Source organism: Heterocephalus glaber, unplaced genomic scaffold (genome assembly GCF_053883595.1).
Source record: "Heterocephalus glaber isolate CG9 unplaced genomic scaffold, H.glaber_assembly_v1.0 deba00001124, whole genome shotgun sequence".
In the NCBI taxonomy this organism is placed as follows: Eukaryota; Metazoa; Chordata; class Mammalia; order Rodentia; family Bathyergidae; genus Heterocephalus; species Heterocephalus glaber.
The window spans coordinates 308,354-322,405 of NW_028258197.1; the positions used below are offsets into that span (position 1 = coordinate 308,354).

The window sequence follows — 14,052 nt, forward strand, 5'->3', positions numbered from 1 at the left end:
TACTGCAGCAATTTGTATGACATCTTACTTTACTAGTATTACTATAAAGTACCTGAGGGCAGGAGATGGTTTATTCATTACTACAACCCCAAAGAACCTAATATGGTATCTTGTACACAAGTGATTTATTTTATTTTCAAATTTTAATTTTATTTTTAATTGACAAATAGTTGTAGTATAATTTTAATGAATGAAAGATTATAAAAACAAAATTAAAGACTGTTTTCTAACATATTTAATGTAGGTGTGCACTTGAATGTTATTATCTTGCAATTGAAAAATTTTAAATTTCAATATTTGAGTTTTAATTGATTTTTAATATGTCTTTTAGTTTTATAAGTTGAAATCATTTTTAAAAAGCAAGTAATTTTAATAAAATGTAGTAAACTGAATACACAGCATTACAAAGTAAAAAAGACTTTATAATTTCCTCTCATGCAATTTCTGAGCTACTAAGTCCAATTAACACTGGGGAACAGGACACCAATTCTTTTTTCTTTGGTTTCTTTTTTATTTTGGTATGGGGATCGAACTCGGGACCTTGTGCTTCTGAGGCAGATGGCAGAACCACTGAGCTAAATCCCCAGCCCAGGACACCAACTCTTGACACCAACAATTTCACTGAGCTCGGATCACAATTGGTGTTTGTATCAATCCAGCCACACAGCAGAATCACCCTGGTGAAGGAACTAGGGTGCTTTCTTATCTGTTAAAAGAGGCAGGACAACTTTCAGAAAATGGTTGCAATTTAAACTGACAGTTGCTCCATTTTAATGTTATGCCCTATTTTGAAATCACCTATTAGAACTCAGACAAAGTGCAAGAATGAAGGAGAAACGAAGCACTGCTGGCTTTTCTAGAGACACAGTTATTACTTGTTTGATCCATTAATGCTGCAGAAGACCTCCAACATCAGGGTTTGCCAGGAGAGGGGCCTGTACACCAGTTTCCAGTGAATGACTCCATAACCTACTCACCAAAGAAATATCCAGTTTGGTCTGTTGGTTATCTGGCAGTTATCTGGCAGTTCATCACCCACTACCAGATCACCTCGATTGTAAAATACAAGTGAATCCCGAGTCACCTTTGGGCAGTTTCCTCTGTCTACTGGTAGCTGCAGTCTCCCCTTGTGCGTTGCCTACATGTGAAGAAAGGAAATTGCCCAGTGCTTTAAGGAAGCCATCGGTCCCTTTGCAGAGTGATATGCCAAGATAAGAGTGCTCTATTAAACTAGTTACTCTGCTCACCACTGTTTCAGGGGTTGGTGGATCATAACTGACTAATCTTCAAGTCCAAACTGGCCATTGCAGGTTAGCAGCCTCACCAAACTATTCTCTTTTCATTAATTTCAAGCCAGGTTAGAGCATTCTCCATTCAAAGTAACATGATCCTCTGTCTTCTCTTGCTCAAGGGGAGGATCCCTATTCTGGCTGTTATGTCTGTAAGGTTATGACTTTCAGTATACACACATTCCTAATATGTTACACATCAAACATGTGTTGAGCTCTTATTATGTGCTAGGCATTGGAAATACAATAAACAGTGCCTGCCTACGCTTAATAACTAGCTCCCAGCCTAAGGAGCAGGCAGACAGGAGGAAGTACTCCTTGGTGAACTTGAGCCCTAAGGTTGTCTTGAGAATACAAAAGAGGGGTAAGAGCAGTCACTGAACCTCCAGGAGAAGCCTGAGAAATTCTTCTCAGAGTGGGTGCCCTCAGAGTCAAGGATGCACAGTCATGGTCAAATGAACAAGGGAGGCCTGCAGGGGTCAGACCAACAAAGGCCTTGAGTATTTTACTAAGGTGTTTGACCTTGATACCAAAAAAAAATGGGAAACTAGTGAAGCCTTTTTAATAAAGGGATGGCATGATCCAATTTTGTTCTAGAGGGATCACTCTTATGGCAGCCTGGAAGGATGCCTGGAAAGGGTGAAGGAAAGACGAGATGACTAGAGAAACAATTCCTACAATAATTCAGACAAAAAGATAAATGGTGGTAGGGAGATTCAAGAGAGGTGATAAGACAGGCTTTGTGTCTGAGGAGCAGGAGGAAGAGGTGGAAGAGTCCGAGACAATTTCCAGAATTCTGGCCTGGGCAGAAATGAAAAATTCAGTAAGAGGAACAAATTTGAGGGGAGATGATATATTCAGCATCTTGAATCTGAGGGGCTTGCAGGACACTCCATGGTAAACAGATCAACAACTAACTAAAATGGAAAACAAGCTCATAGGAAAATTCCCACAGATTCACACTTGTCAAAATGTGGGCTGCACATTCCCTCTCCATGACGTACATGTCGGCTCGAGATGCCGAGTGTGCAGCAGCCTTATTACTCAGGTGCACCTTGAGGGCGCTGGAACTGCAAGAGAGTCAAGAGGGCGGCTGTGACAAACACCACGCCAGGTGTTAGAGATGAGTCACAGCCTCCCAGGGTGGGGCTCTGCTGGCAGTTAGAACCAGTGTGTGTGTGTGACCTGCTTCATCAGCACACAGGCCTGGGGCCAGGAGTGAGAGAGGTTGGGGCCCCAAGGAACTCGACAATGGATGAGCAGAAGTTAGAGAAAATTAAAGTATGACTCATGGAACGCATATGCCACGTCCCAAGATGTGACTGCTTTCATGACACTGTTCAGGGTGTCAGTGGGTTGACACTGACAGATTAATGGGAGAACAACTCCTCAAGAACCCTTTGAAAGAAGAGAAGCTGACGGCTTCACAGGAAGGATAGGATGAATAACCATGTAAGGAAAAGAGTCATGCAAATATACCCAGGTTGAACAGAAACACAAAATGCAAATGGAGCCAGCCTTCTGGGACAGCTCAATCATTAGAAAGTGAACATTTGCAAGTCACTGCAGTATGCAAAGCATTGTACTGTGAATTCTGCAGGCCCATTTTCTGGGAAACAAAATTCTTTCCTGGCTCACAGGGGTCTTGTTTTGTTTGTGTTTTGGACTTGACTACCATCTGGAGAAGCACTGCCCCACACAACTATCAGCAGTGTCAGAAATGCTCTATATCTGTGTGGTCCAATATGGTAGCCACCAACAGACATGGCTACTGAGAATGTGGAATTTGGCTATTATAGCTCAGAAACTAAATTTTAAAATTACTTTTAATTACTTAAATATAAAGTCAAATAGCCACATGTAGCTTGTGACCACCATTTTATATTGGACAGCACCGTTCTAGACATTTTTTGCCCTTATGTAGGGACAGACATTCTGATTTTTTTAAAGCTACTGGAGGTTACTTGAAGATGTTTTGGTTTTTAATCTCCCAAGTTTGTTGTAGATTCTCACAGACAAACCAATAAAAATACTTATGTTGGGTAACAGCCTTCCTCCTAAGGTTACCTAGCTTTCCAGTGACCTCACCAATGTAAACATCATATTGAATAGAGCCTGAAGCATAACCAGCTGTTTTTTGCTATCAGGTTAACTGCCTACATCTCTTTCCAATGTAACCTGGGTCCTTGTGACCTGAAATCTAAATATTTAGTTGCTGTTGCTGAGGGTGAAAGGATAATTACCTTATCTCTATCGGCAGAATAAATGGCGCTCTTGGAAAGATGACAGCTGATCTCCACCTTCCTTTCCAAGGAAGGAACTACTGTGACAAAGTGTCCTTGGTCCTTGAAGTTGGTGCACTTGGAACAGTATCCCTTCCAGTAAGGAAACGGGATCTTGGAAAATGAGAAGAACTCATATTGTGTTTCTTCATACAAGCTTGCTGGCCCCCACATACTGGGATAATTAATTAGTTTCATCATATTCTAAGGAGAAATCAGGGCTCCTGTTCCTTCTTTACTAAGATTTGAGAGGATATAATATCCTGGTGCCTCTGTCAATCATAGCAGGTTCCTTCAAGCCTCCAGTTGTCCTGGGGAGACCTGAGAAGGAAGGAAGGGCACTACCTTCTCCTTATAACCAGAGCCTGCTTTACTTTTTAGTTTACTAAATTATCCAAGTTCTGGTTGGATATATAGAGCTGTTTATTTCCCTGTTAAATTCTAACCTGATTAAACAGCTCACAAGGTTGGGTATAACAAAGGGTCTAGAATTAAGTTGAAACATTAGGTTGGCTTTTGGAAATGTAGCCTGGGATGGGGCAGAGACAAAAGAAAATATTATAAATCCCAGAACTTACTTTTCCATGGACACTAGTTGGAATATCATTTTCAAGTAGAGTTGGACACCAGGACAGTTTACATGTAATCTAGTATTATTGTGTCACTCAGGAATCTCCCTTATGCTCACAATGATCTCACAAGATGAGCATAATAACAAGTATGCCCCGGATGGGAAATTGAAATGTTTAGAGTTAAAGTAGTTTGCCTGTAATGAGGGGCAGAGCTGGCCTTGATTAATGTTTTTTATTATGCCAACCCACAAACTTGAATGCATGTAGGAGGTACCATTTTAAAGAACATCTTGGCACGAGCTTGATAGGGACTACTTCATCTTGGTTTTAGAATAAACTCAACCTCTATGTACTCAGTAGTTAGGACCATGATTCACTGCAAGGAGACTGTACCATGATGGAGCAGCACCAGGTTAACTGTGTTTGGGGACCGCCCACTTCTGGGCCAGTGTCTGGAAATGATAGCTTGACACTGAAGCCATTACTTGATGATAAATGCCTTACTTGTTCTGGGCTTATCAGAATTGTGACAGTTTGAGGCTGGGTTAAGAAATGAACAAGTGATGAAAATTGCAATACAAGTGTCAAAATTTGGTCATGGCATGTTTTACAAAGTGACAGAACACTGGGAAAATTTCCATAGTTTAAGCAATTCAGTTTTATTCTAGCCACTCCATCAGGGAGTGAACCTGTTTTCACAAGTCACAGGCAAAATGCTGCTTAGGGTTTCAGCCATAGCAATCTCTGGACTGAAATCACTCAGAGAATTTTCACCCAGGGAGGGGGGTTTTGGTTGGCTTTATACTGTCTCGCTGAGCTGTATCTTTCCCCTGCCACTTTCTGACTGACTGAGGATGTTTCACAACTCAAGTGCCCAAAGTGACCTTCAATACACTGAACTTTGGAAATTGAATCTGTCTGGCCTGGTTCTCCTTTGGGAGATGCTAGCTTTCTTATTTCTTATTTCTCATTTTATAGTCTCTGGGAGTCTAAGTCCAGGACCTCACTGGCATTGTGTACCCTGTGAAAAGAGATTTATTTAATATATTGTGCATTCCCTCAGGATTTGAGACACAGCAGGGTAGGCCCAGGCTTGGAAGATTTAAGAACAACCAGATTTCTGTAGAAATTTAGATAAAGATCCAAAACTGGGAGGCGAATTGCCAAACCAACTCATGATGCTAGGGATTGAAGTTGAGGTATTTTTGTTGTTGTTGTTGTTGTTGTTGTTGTTGTTGTGTGTTTCTTTGTTTTCAGTTGGGAGGGTCTGGTTTAAGCCTCATATGGAATCTCTGGCTTTATTTCTACAAAGCAAAAGCCAGAAGATTGTACCAGGTAGGGTGGGCATTGTGAACACGCCAGTCAGATGGCTGTTGGGGCTGATGCTTTCAATGACACCTCCTCTCTCAACCTGCCCTTCTTCTGCTTGTGTCCAGAGGCAAATCCTCCAGTATCCCCAGAGAATATCTATAATGTTAAGAGCCAAAAGAGGTAAATTTCACTGTGGAAAATTCTGATTTTGTCATTCTTCTTGGTGAGAAGATGAGGCCTTAAAGGCATTTGTATAATTAAGGTCCTACCCCTTAGGATATCATTATTTGGAAAGAATTGAGATTATGAAAACAATATTTCATGTTCTCTGCCACACTATAGTACAATAGCACAGTGTAAACATGAAAACTGTCATTGTACTTTAGATAGAAATTTTTAGTTCTATGCAATTTTTGTCATTGTTTTGTGTTGGGCGTAAATGAGTAATAAAATTGTTAGAAAATCAGATCTAAGTAACTTATGATTATAGAAGCTATTTCACATACTTTTATATGTACAATCATGTCCTTGTTTGAAAGTGGTCTGAGTGTTTTTGCAATGATGATTGAAAGTATGTAATTTTTATAGCAGGAACAAGAAAACTATAGGACTCTAATTCCAGTTTGTCCCTCCAAATTGGTGCAAGTCCTGTATATTAGTCAGCTTTCCCATCACTGAGACCCAATACCCAACACCTACAATTTAAAGGAAGAAAGGTTTAATTTAGCTTAGTTTGGGAGAATTCAGTCTATAGTCAGCTGGCTCAATGGTAGGAAAATCATGGCAGAAAGGTGTGGCAGAGTAAAGCTGCTTAGTTCATGGCAGCTGAGAGCAAAGGAGGGGAACAATACCAGAGAAGAATGGGAGAGGAACCACATCCAGTACCCAAGGCCATGTTCCATGACCCACCCAGACACACCCAGGAGGATGCTTTACTAATCTGCTAGGCATTTCTTAATGCAAAGAAGTTGACATATCAGAATTAATGGTAGGTTATATCCTGAACACCCTAAATGCATGCATGTAGCCATACAAAATGGCCACACCTCTGCAGGTGAATCTTGGCATGAAAACAGGAGTAATTCCAACATAGGAAGATTGATACATGCTAGAGTTAGACTTAAATTACATTATATTTTATCTGTTCTTGATTTTATTTCTAAGTGTAAAAATGTAAGAATTTATCTTAGTGCTAAAAATGTGTTTTTCTAGCCAAACCAGATTTAATTTTTGGATTAATCTCATTCTCTAAGTTTAATCAGCAGCAGACACTATATTTAGTCCCTGACTAACAAGAAAAGATCCAGGAAACACATCTTTCCTGGAACTGCCAATATTGTGAAATGGTCTCTTTCACCTTCAGACTCTAGGTGGGATATTTTATTGTGTGATTTTTATATCCCTTAGCAGAGAGTATATATCTCTCCCAGGTATCCTTTGAACATTAAATAACTGCAATACGAACATCCTAGATAAAGAAGAAATCTCAATAAGAACTTGATTGATACTTAGTACCCGAGATCTATCTCAGGGATCCATGCCACTAGTAGGAAAGAGAGTCCCTCCTCTAGAGTCTATTTCAGACATAAAATATTAAATAAGAATTCATAAAAGGCATATTACTCATCTTAAATCAATTCACCATGCTAACAACCAGGCTTGACTGCAGTTTGTGGTACTTAGCTCTCACATAGGATAAGTAAAATTCTTAAATAAGATGTTAAGCATGAAATATGATTGGATAACCCAGCAGTTCACTACATACTGGCTGTGAAATCTTAAGGTAAAGTTCCTTAACTTCTTAAGGCCCAGTTTTCTCATCTGTAATATATATATGTACATATATATATAATATACATTATATTAAATAGATATATATGCATCTAAGTGTATATACAATACATTTATAAGAATTAAATTCTAATATGTATAAAGTACTTAGCACAGTACTTAGAATACTGTAAGCACTCAAATAGTGTATTGGTAATTACTATGGTTGCTATTATTATTAGCATTATATTGCTCTTATTTGTTATTATCACCCTTGACAAAAAAATTTGAACAACTGCCAGTTATTACATGGTGTAGTTATCACTGTGTTTTACTTTCTTCCTTTATTTTATTTATTTTATTTTTTGGTACCGGGGATCAAACTCAGGACCTTGTGCTTGCAAGGCAGGCACCAGAACCACTGAGCTAAATCCCCGGCCCTTTCTTCCTTTATTTGAAGTAAAAACTTGACTAATAATCCAATGGGTTAGATCATGAACCACAAACATGACGCTGTTCTGGACAAGGTACAATGCTTCCAACTCTTCAAATTAAATTGTTCCGGCATTTCTTTTTTTTTGGTACCGAGATCGAACTCGGGTCCTTGCACTTGCACAGCAGGTGATGAAAGCACTAAGCTAAATCCCCGGCCTGTTCTGGCATTTCTGATCTGGATGATATCCCACAGACCATTTGTGTCAGGCCATTTATCCACAGCAAAGAAGACCACGTTGAAGTGGGAAGGCTCACCTTCTCCTGCTTCTCCCTGCCTTCACCTTCAGGATTCCGCAACACCTCCTTTCTGAGTTGTTCTTTTTCTAAGTCAGTCTCTCTTCTGCCTCTCTGTCTCTGTCTCTCTTCCTCTCCTTCTCTCTCTTCCTCCCCCACCCCCTCCCCTGCAGTAGGAGACTGTCTGCCATAATTATTCTCCATACCTGTTTGGAAGATGCCTTGCTTGAAAACAAGGATCTCTCAGAACCTGTCTCTTGGTCCCAAAACTGATCTTGTTTCTTCTCATTTGGGTCTCTTCTATTTTCCTGTTGTCTCAAACAAGCCTAGAGAAAAAAAAAATCTTTGTTTTTGTTTTATGACCAGCTTTGGTAATTAGACTAAATTCTCAATTGTGTGCAGAATGACATAAATGACAACCATTTCAAAGTATTCATAAAGTATCAGTTACTAATTATAAAGACCAGGTATCATTCTTGCTTCCCTTGGCTCAAATGCCAGGTCAAAAACATCAGTCATTTCCTGTCAAACAATAAGTGCACTGAGAGGCATTTTGTCAAGAATTTATACAATAATTACCTTCTCAAGGAAGGTTTTACCTAACACACCACGTTGACTTCTCCCTCCAGTCTTTTTCTCTTCATAGTTCCTTTTCTTATCACTCTAACTCTACCCCTCCATACCTCCTCATCACAGGAGAAGAATTCCACATACCTTTCCCTCTGCTTGGAATAACCTTCGTATGATGTTTATTTGGTCAATCCTGCTAGTCATGTGACATCTCTTTAGTTTCCCCTGCCTTAGTACTCTTCTCTAGGCTGAATGAGTTGTTGAAGAAGCAATGTATAGTAATCATCAACATCTGCAGTTTAGTTTTCTGTTACCTGTGGTCAACATTGACCCAAAAATATTAAATGGAAGATTCCAGCAATAAGAAATTCGTAAATTTTGAACTTCGCCACCATTCTGACCAGCATGATAAAATTTTACTTTGTTTCGCTCTGTCCGGCTCTTTGTCCAGCACACTCAGCTGCATGTGTGTGTTATCTGCCCACCAGTGAGTCAGCTGCTGCCTCCATGATCAGAGCCACTGTGACAGTATAACAGACTTGTGTTTGAGTGACACTTCTTTACTTAATAATGGCCCAAAGTGCATGAGTATTGATGTTGGTAATTTTACTAAAGTGTTTTGTTATAATTTTTCTCTTATTGTTGTTCATCTTTTACTGTGCCTAATTTATTATTTATTTATATACATATCTAAGTTGTCATAGGTATGTATGTACTGGAAAAAACAGAATAATACATAGGTTACCTTTGCAGTACTGTTTGCTGTTTCCACTCCCTATGAATAAAGAAGAACTACTATATATTAATGAGCTAGTATACATACCCTGAATTATACATTTTTTTCTATTGTAGTGTAGTTATTTGAACTTGTTTTTCAACTTGCTCTTCCTGGTGGTCATGAAAACTCAAAAATAAGGACCACCTCATATCTTTTGAATTCTCTAGTATCTGGCACTTAACGTTAGTTGAATTGCATTTTTGCTTTGGATGAAAATATCAACACCTAAATGCAAAACAATAAAGATAAAATAACGAACAAAAATAATTTCCCCATTTTTCTTAGCAAAATTAAACCAAAATCTGGTACCAATATTTCTCCTCCAGTAGTACTAGGACTGAACAAACCCAGGGGTATTAAGTGCTACCAGGATTTCAACTAATATATATATATATTTTTTGGTACCATGGATCAAACTTGGGACCTTGTGCTTGCGAGGCAGGCGGTGGAACCACTGAGCTAAATTCCCAGTCCCTCAACTGATTTTAAATACCCCCCAAATAATAAAACTTCTTGGAGCATTTCTTTTTCTTTTTTGGGGGGGTGGTACCAGGGATCAAACTCAGGACCTTGCACTTGCGAGGCAGGTATGTTGCCAATGAGTTAAATCCCTGGCCCCTCATTTCTTTTTCTTTTGGAGACAGGGTCTTGCTATGTAGTTCAGGTTGTCCTTGAGCTCATGGCAATCCTCCTGCCTCAGCCTCCAAGTGCTGGGATTACAAGTGTGCGCCCCCATGCCTGGCTTTGGAGCATTTCTATACTTGTAGATCCAGTGACCTAATTCACCTTTGCCTTTCCAGGGCTAAATTATCCACTGTCATAGTAAAGAAATTTGGTGTAAAGACCAACAATATTGTTTCTAAAGTAGACATGTCATCTCCTCATTTCCTGGCTAGGTTGAGAAGGAAAGACTTCAGTATTTTTTCCCTTTTGTTAGAAAAAGCATTTCCCTCTGTGATGATGTAGGACTTATCAGAATTTCATGGTGTGGGGAGAGCCTAACATTATGCTACAAGGTTAAGAATACAAATAACCTGATACTAGCACAACATGTACTGCCTGGAATTGGGAACAGTTAGTTACACTGTGCTGCTTCACAACTGAGTTGTGAGAAGCCCTGGGCCCCAGCTTGTCCACAGCAGCCACCTTGGTCACCTGAAGCAGGTGCAATCCTCATTCCAGGAGAAAGATGCAGTTTCACGCCTCCTTGTTTAGAAATGGAGACATTCCAAACGAATTGATTTGTGGTTTTTTTCCCCATCCCACAATTCATCTTATTTTTTAAAAACTATGCCACATAGATAGTAAATCATCATAATAAATATTGGGCGGTGTTTGTTTCCATAATGTAAACAAGGAAACTCGAAAAATACTAGACAGTAACTATAATAAGTTAAACAAATAAACAACCAATAATAAATAAGCCAAAGAAAACCTGAAAAGAATCAGCCAAGGAGCTTAATGAAGTTCAACTAAATAAATGTGAACCACTTTTTGTTCCGTTCCTTTCATGATGACTTCAAATCGGAGCTCCTGTTAGGAGAGCCCTGACATGTGTTGTGTCCTAATGTGGCAGATGTCTGTGTCATTCTAACCTACTGGTATTAAAGGCAAACTATTGCTGGGCTGGAAGTGGATGAGCCAGTGTGAGCAAATCCATGCAGGACCAAGGCAGATTTTGTGGGATGAACAGAATTCTTGTGGGCTGAGTGTTTTTTGAAAATTCTCTCCAAGAATGCATATGACTTAAAGATTTCTTTACCAAAAGGGGAGGAAGAATAGGTTGGTTTGCAATGTTAACAAAAATTTCCCCTCTAGTTTCCTTTCCTTACATTTTTAAATTAGTGAGAGAACAAACCAATGGCAAGGTATGTACAGTACTTACTAATTTTTATCTTGATATGGATGAGAAATCTTTCTGTGTAAATTAAAATTAATCCTCTCAAAGTTATAGCTCTAATGAGGAGGAATCCAGGGACAAAACCAGCAGATTTCCAGTCCAAGAAATGGCAAGAGCTCAGCCGTATTTTCCTCAGGGGGCTGGTTTTGTTTGTATTTGTAAATGTGAATGCTTTTTTATGGTTGTTGTTGATGATGTTTCTATAGTGGGGATCCTAAAGTGGCCAGGCAGAGGAAGGTAAAATCCATGGGTCGGGAGGAATGGATTGGTAATTTGTAATCACCAGTGGTTCCTCTTTCCTTGACTCCTAAAATATTCCCCAGCTGGTCCATGTGTCAGGAGTTCAATGGCTATAAATAAGTTTCTGAGGTGTGACAAGATCATCAGAAACAATTTTGAAATCGAAGGCTTCGGGTAACTTTTTTCTTTAGGGTAAGCCAGGACTTCCTCCCTTTCTTCTCCTTTGCCAGTGTCCACCTCTCGTCCCCCTCAACTGCCAGCCCATCCCTCTGACAACAGCACACACAGTCAGGCTGCCTTCTGTGCAGAAACTTCCACTGTAGGGGGAAACTGCAGAATGTGTGTATCTGCCTATGCAAGGTTGCGTGGGTTTTGTGAGTCACTGTAACTCAATGCTGTAAACATAACAAATCCCACCTCTGCCACTTTCCAGCACTGAGACCTTGAGCAAGCTAACTCCGTTGATTGTTGCTTCCCTCAACTGAACGGAGAGATGTCCCTATGCTGCAAGACTATCAGGAGGTGAGCAAGAGGTTCTGTCTGTGACATGTTAGCAGTGACTGGGCCTTTGTGAGAGCTCTATACAGGGTGTCCCCTCTTCCTCCTCCCCTCCATCATCATCATCATCAACCTTTTAATTGTGTGTTTGTGTGTGGGGAGGTAGTACTGGAGACTGAACCTAGGGCTCTTGCACTGAGCTACATCCTTAGCCTTTTTAAATTTTTTTTTTTTTTCCAATTTTGATCAGGGTCTTGCTAAATTGCTAAATCGCCCAGGCTGCGCTCAAACTGGTGATCCTCTTGCCTTGACCTTCCAGAATTCAGGGATTGCAGACATGTGCCACCACCCCTAGCTGTTAATTACTGCTTTCAATCCCATTTCTTGGTTCATTTTTATTTCTAAAGTCAGCCCTTGCCAAAGCATATGACTGTGATCTTGGTCACAGAAGGAAGTCTTTCTGTCTGGGTCTGAGGTGCATCCTTGCTCCTGTGCCCTTTAGGGAGGGGTCTGTTCCCCCAGCCCACAGTCTCTGCTAGCCAACTGTGGAGCTCTCAGTCACTCAGGGTCACACTGTAAACCACTTTTCTTTGGCATTATAGCTTTCTAAGTCCACAGTTGTACTCAAGCTTCTTTTTTATTATTAATCTGTTTCTTCTAGTCATCATTCAATCTCCTTCCTGATGACCTAAGAAGCCATGTGCCACAGGAACACTTTCCAGACACATAGTTCTAATATAAAAATCACCATAAAGATTACTCGACTTTACAGCTCAGTCAGTAATGGTGTCTGCAAGGTTAGCATTAGTCTACGCCTGTAGGCATTTTAAGAAGTGGGAGTTGCCACTACCTGCAGTTGGTTCTTATGATGTATATGTATAACCCAAGGGTAATCTTTCTATCCAGCTTCCCAGTGGACACATATATCCACAATTGGGGATTTTAATTATCATTGGTGATATTATTAAAGTTCATTAGTTTTAAGAGTTTAGGAAATTGAAGGCATGAAAAAAGTGTTTTTTGCATCTGGCACTATTTGTACACCCTGAAATGGAGAATCCTTGGGATCCCAAGCAGATGGGTAAACTGAGAAAGAAAGCTAGAATTTCCATGGGAAGTAACTGACCATTGACTACCAAGGGTACAAGTGACTAGGAAGAAACAAGTGACTCAGAGATGATCCAGGAAGGGAATCCTCTCACTGACACCTGTAGCAAAGGAAGCTTGATTACAGGTTGAGTATCTCCATCTGAAAAGCTTAGGACCAGAAATGTTTTGAATTTGGATTTTTTTTCCAGATTTTGGAATATTTGCATACACTATGTCTTAAGGATGGGACCTAATGTAGATATATAGTCTGAAGGTGATTTTATATAATATTTTGATAATTTTGTTCATGAAGCAAATTTTTCTGGTGTGAAATTTTCCACTTGTGGCATCACATTGTCCCTCAAAAAGTTTCAGATTGTAGAACATTTTGGAATTTGGATTTTCAAAACTAGTGCTGTTCATCCTGAATCTCCTCCCAACCCTCTACCTTTGTCACCTGGTACAAAGTCATCTATCATGTCCTTGAACAAATTTATGTACTCATGTTTAGTTGTTTGATCTGCACTTGAAAGATTCGATATAAATAAGTGACATGAAACCAATTTGAACACATTTGATTATATAAAATTGTTTTGAAATGCCAAGTGTAATATTTCTTTCTAGCTTTCCAGTGGACATTAATGGCTAAATTCTGACTCCAGTTGCATAAACACATTTGACCACACACACACACAAAAATCTATACTGCATGAACACCCTTGAAGAAATAGAGCCAAATTCAGAGATAGCATATAATTATATACTAGTTACCAGAAATAGCATGTAATATGCCAAATTGATGTTTATTTCTTCTTGTTTTCTCAAAAGGGTCCCACCCAGCCACTGAAAAGAGTAGTATCAAAATAACTCAGGGTGGGTTAATCCTTCTTTTGCTGCTAGCACTGAGACCTGTAAAAGCACTGCTAATTTGGTGCACACCAACCCTTAGCATATTTTAGGAAGGAGCAGGAATAGTTTACAAAGGAGGTTTCTAAGGGCTTCAATTTGAGCCAGTTCATTAAAG

General features: G+C 39.6%; 1 protein-coding gene across 1 annotated transcript in view; it reads right to left on the bottom strand.

The window, feature by feature from the left end:
- Positions 1-14,052, bottom strand: part of Marchf10 (membrane associated ring-CH-type finger 10) — a 228,483-nt gene that overhangs the window by 73,075 nt on the left and 141,356 nt on the right. The window contains 1 exon segment of the mRNA XM_087210162.1: positions 8,160-8,279. Coding sequence (XP_087066288.1) covers positions 8,160-8,279 — 120 coding nt within the window.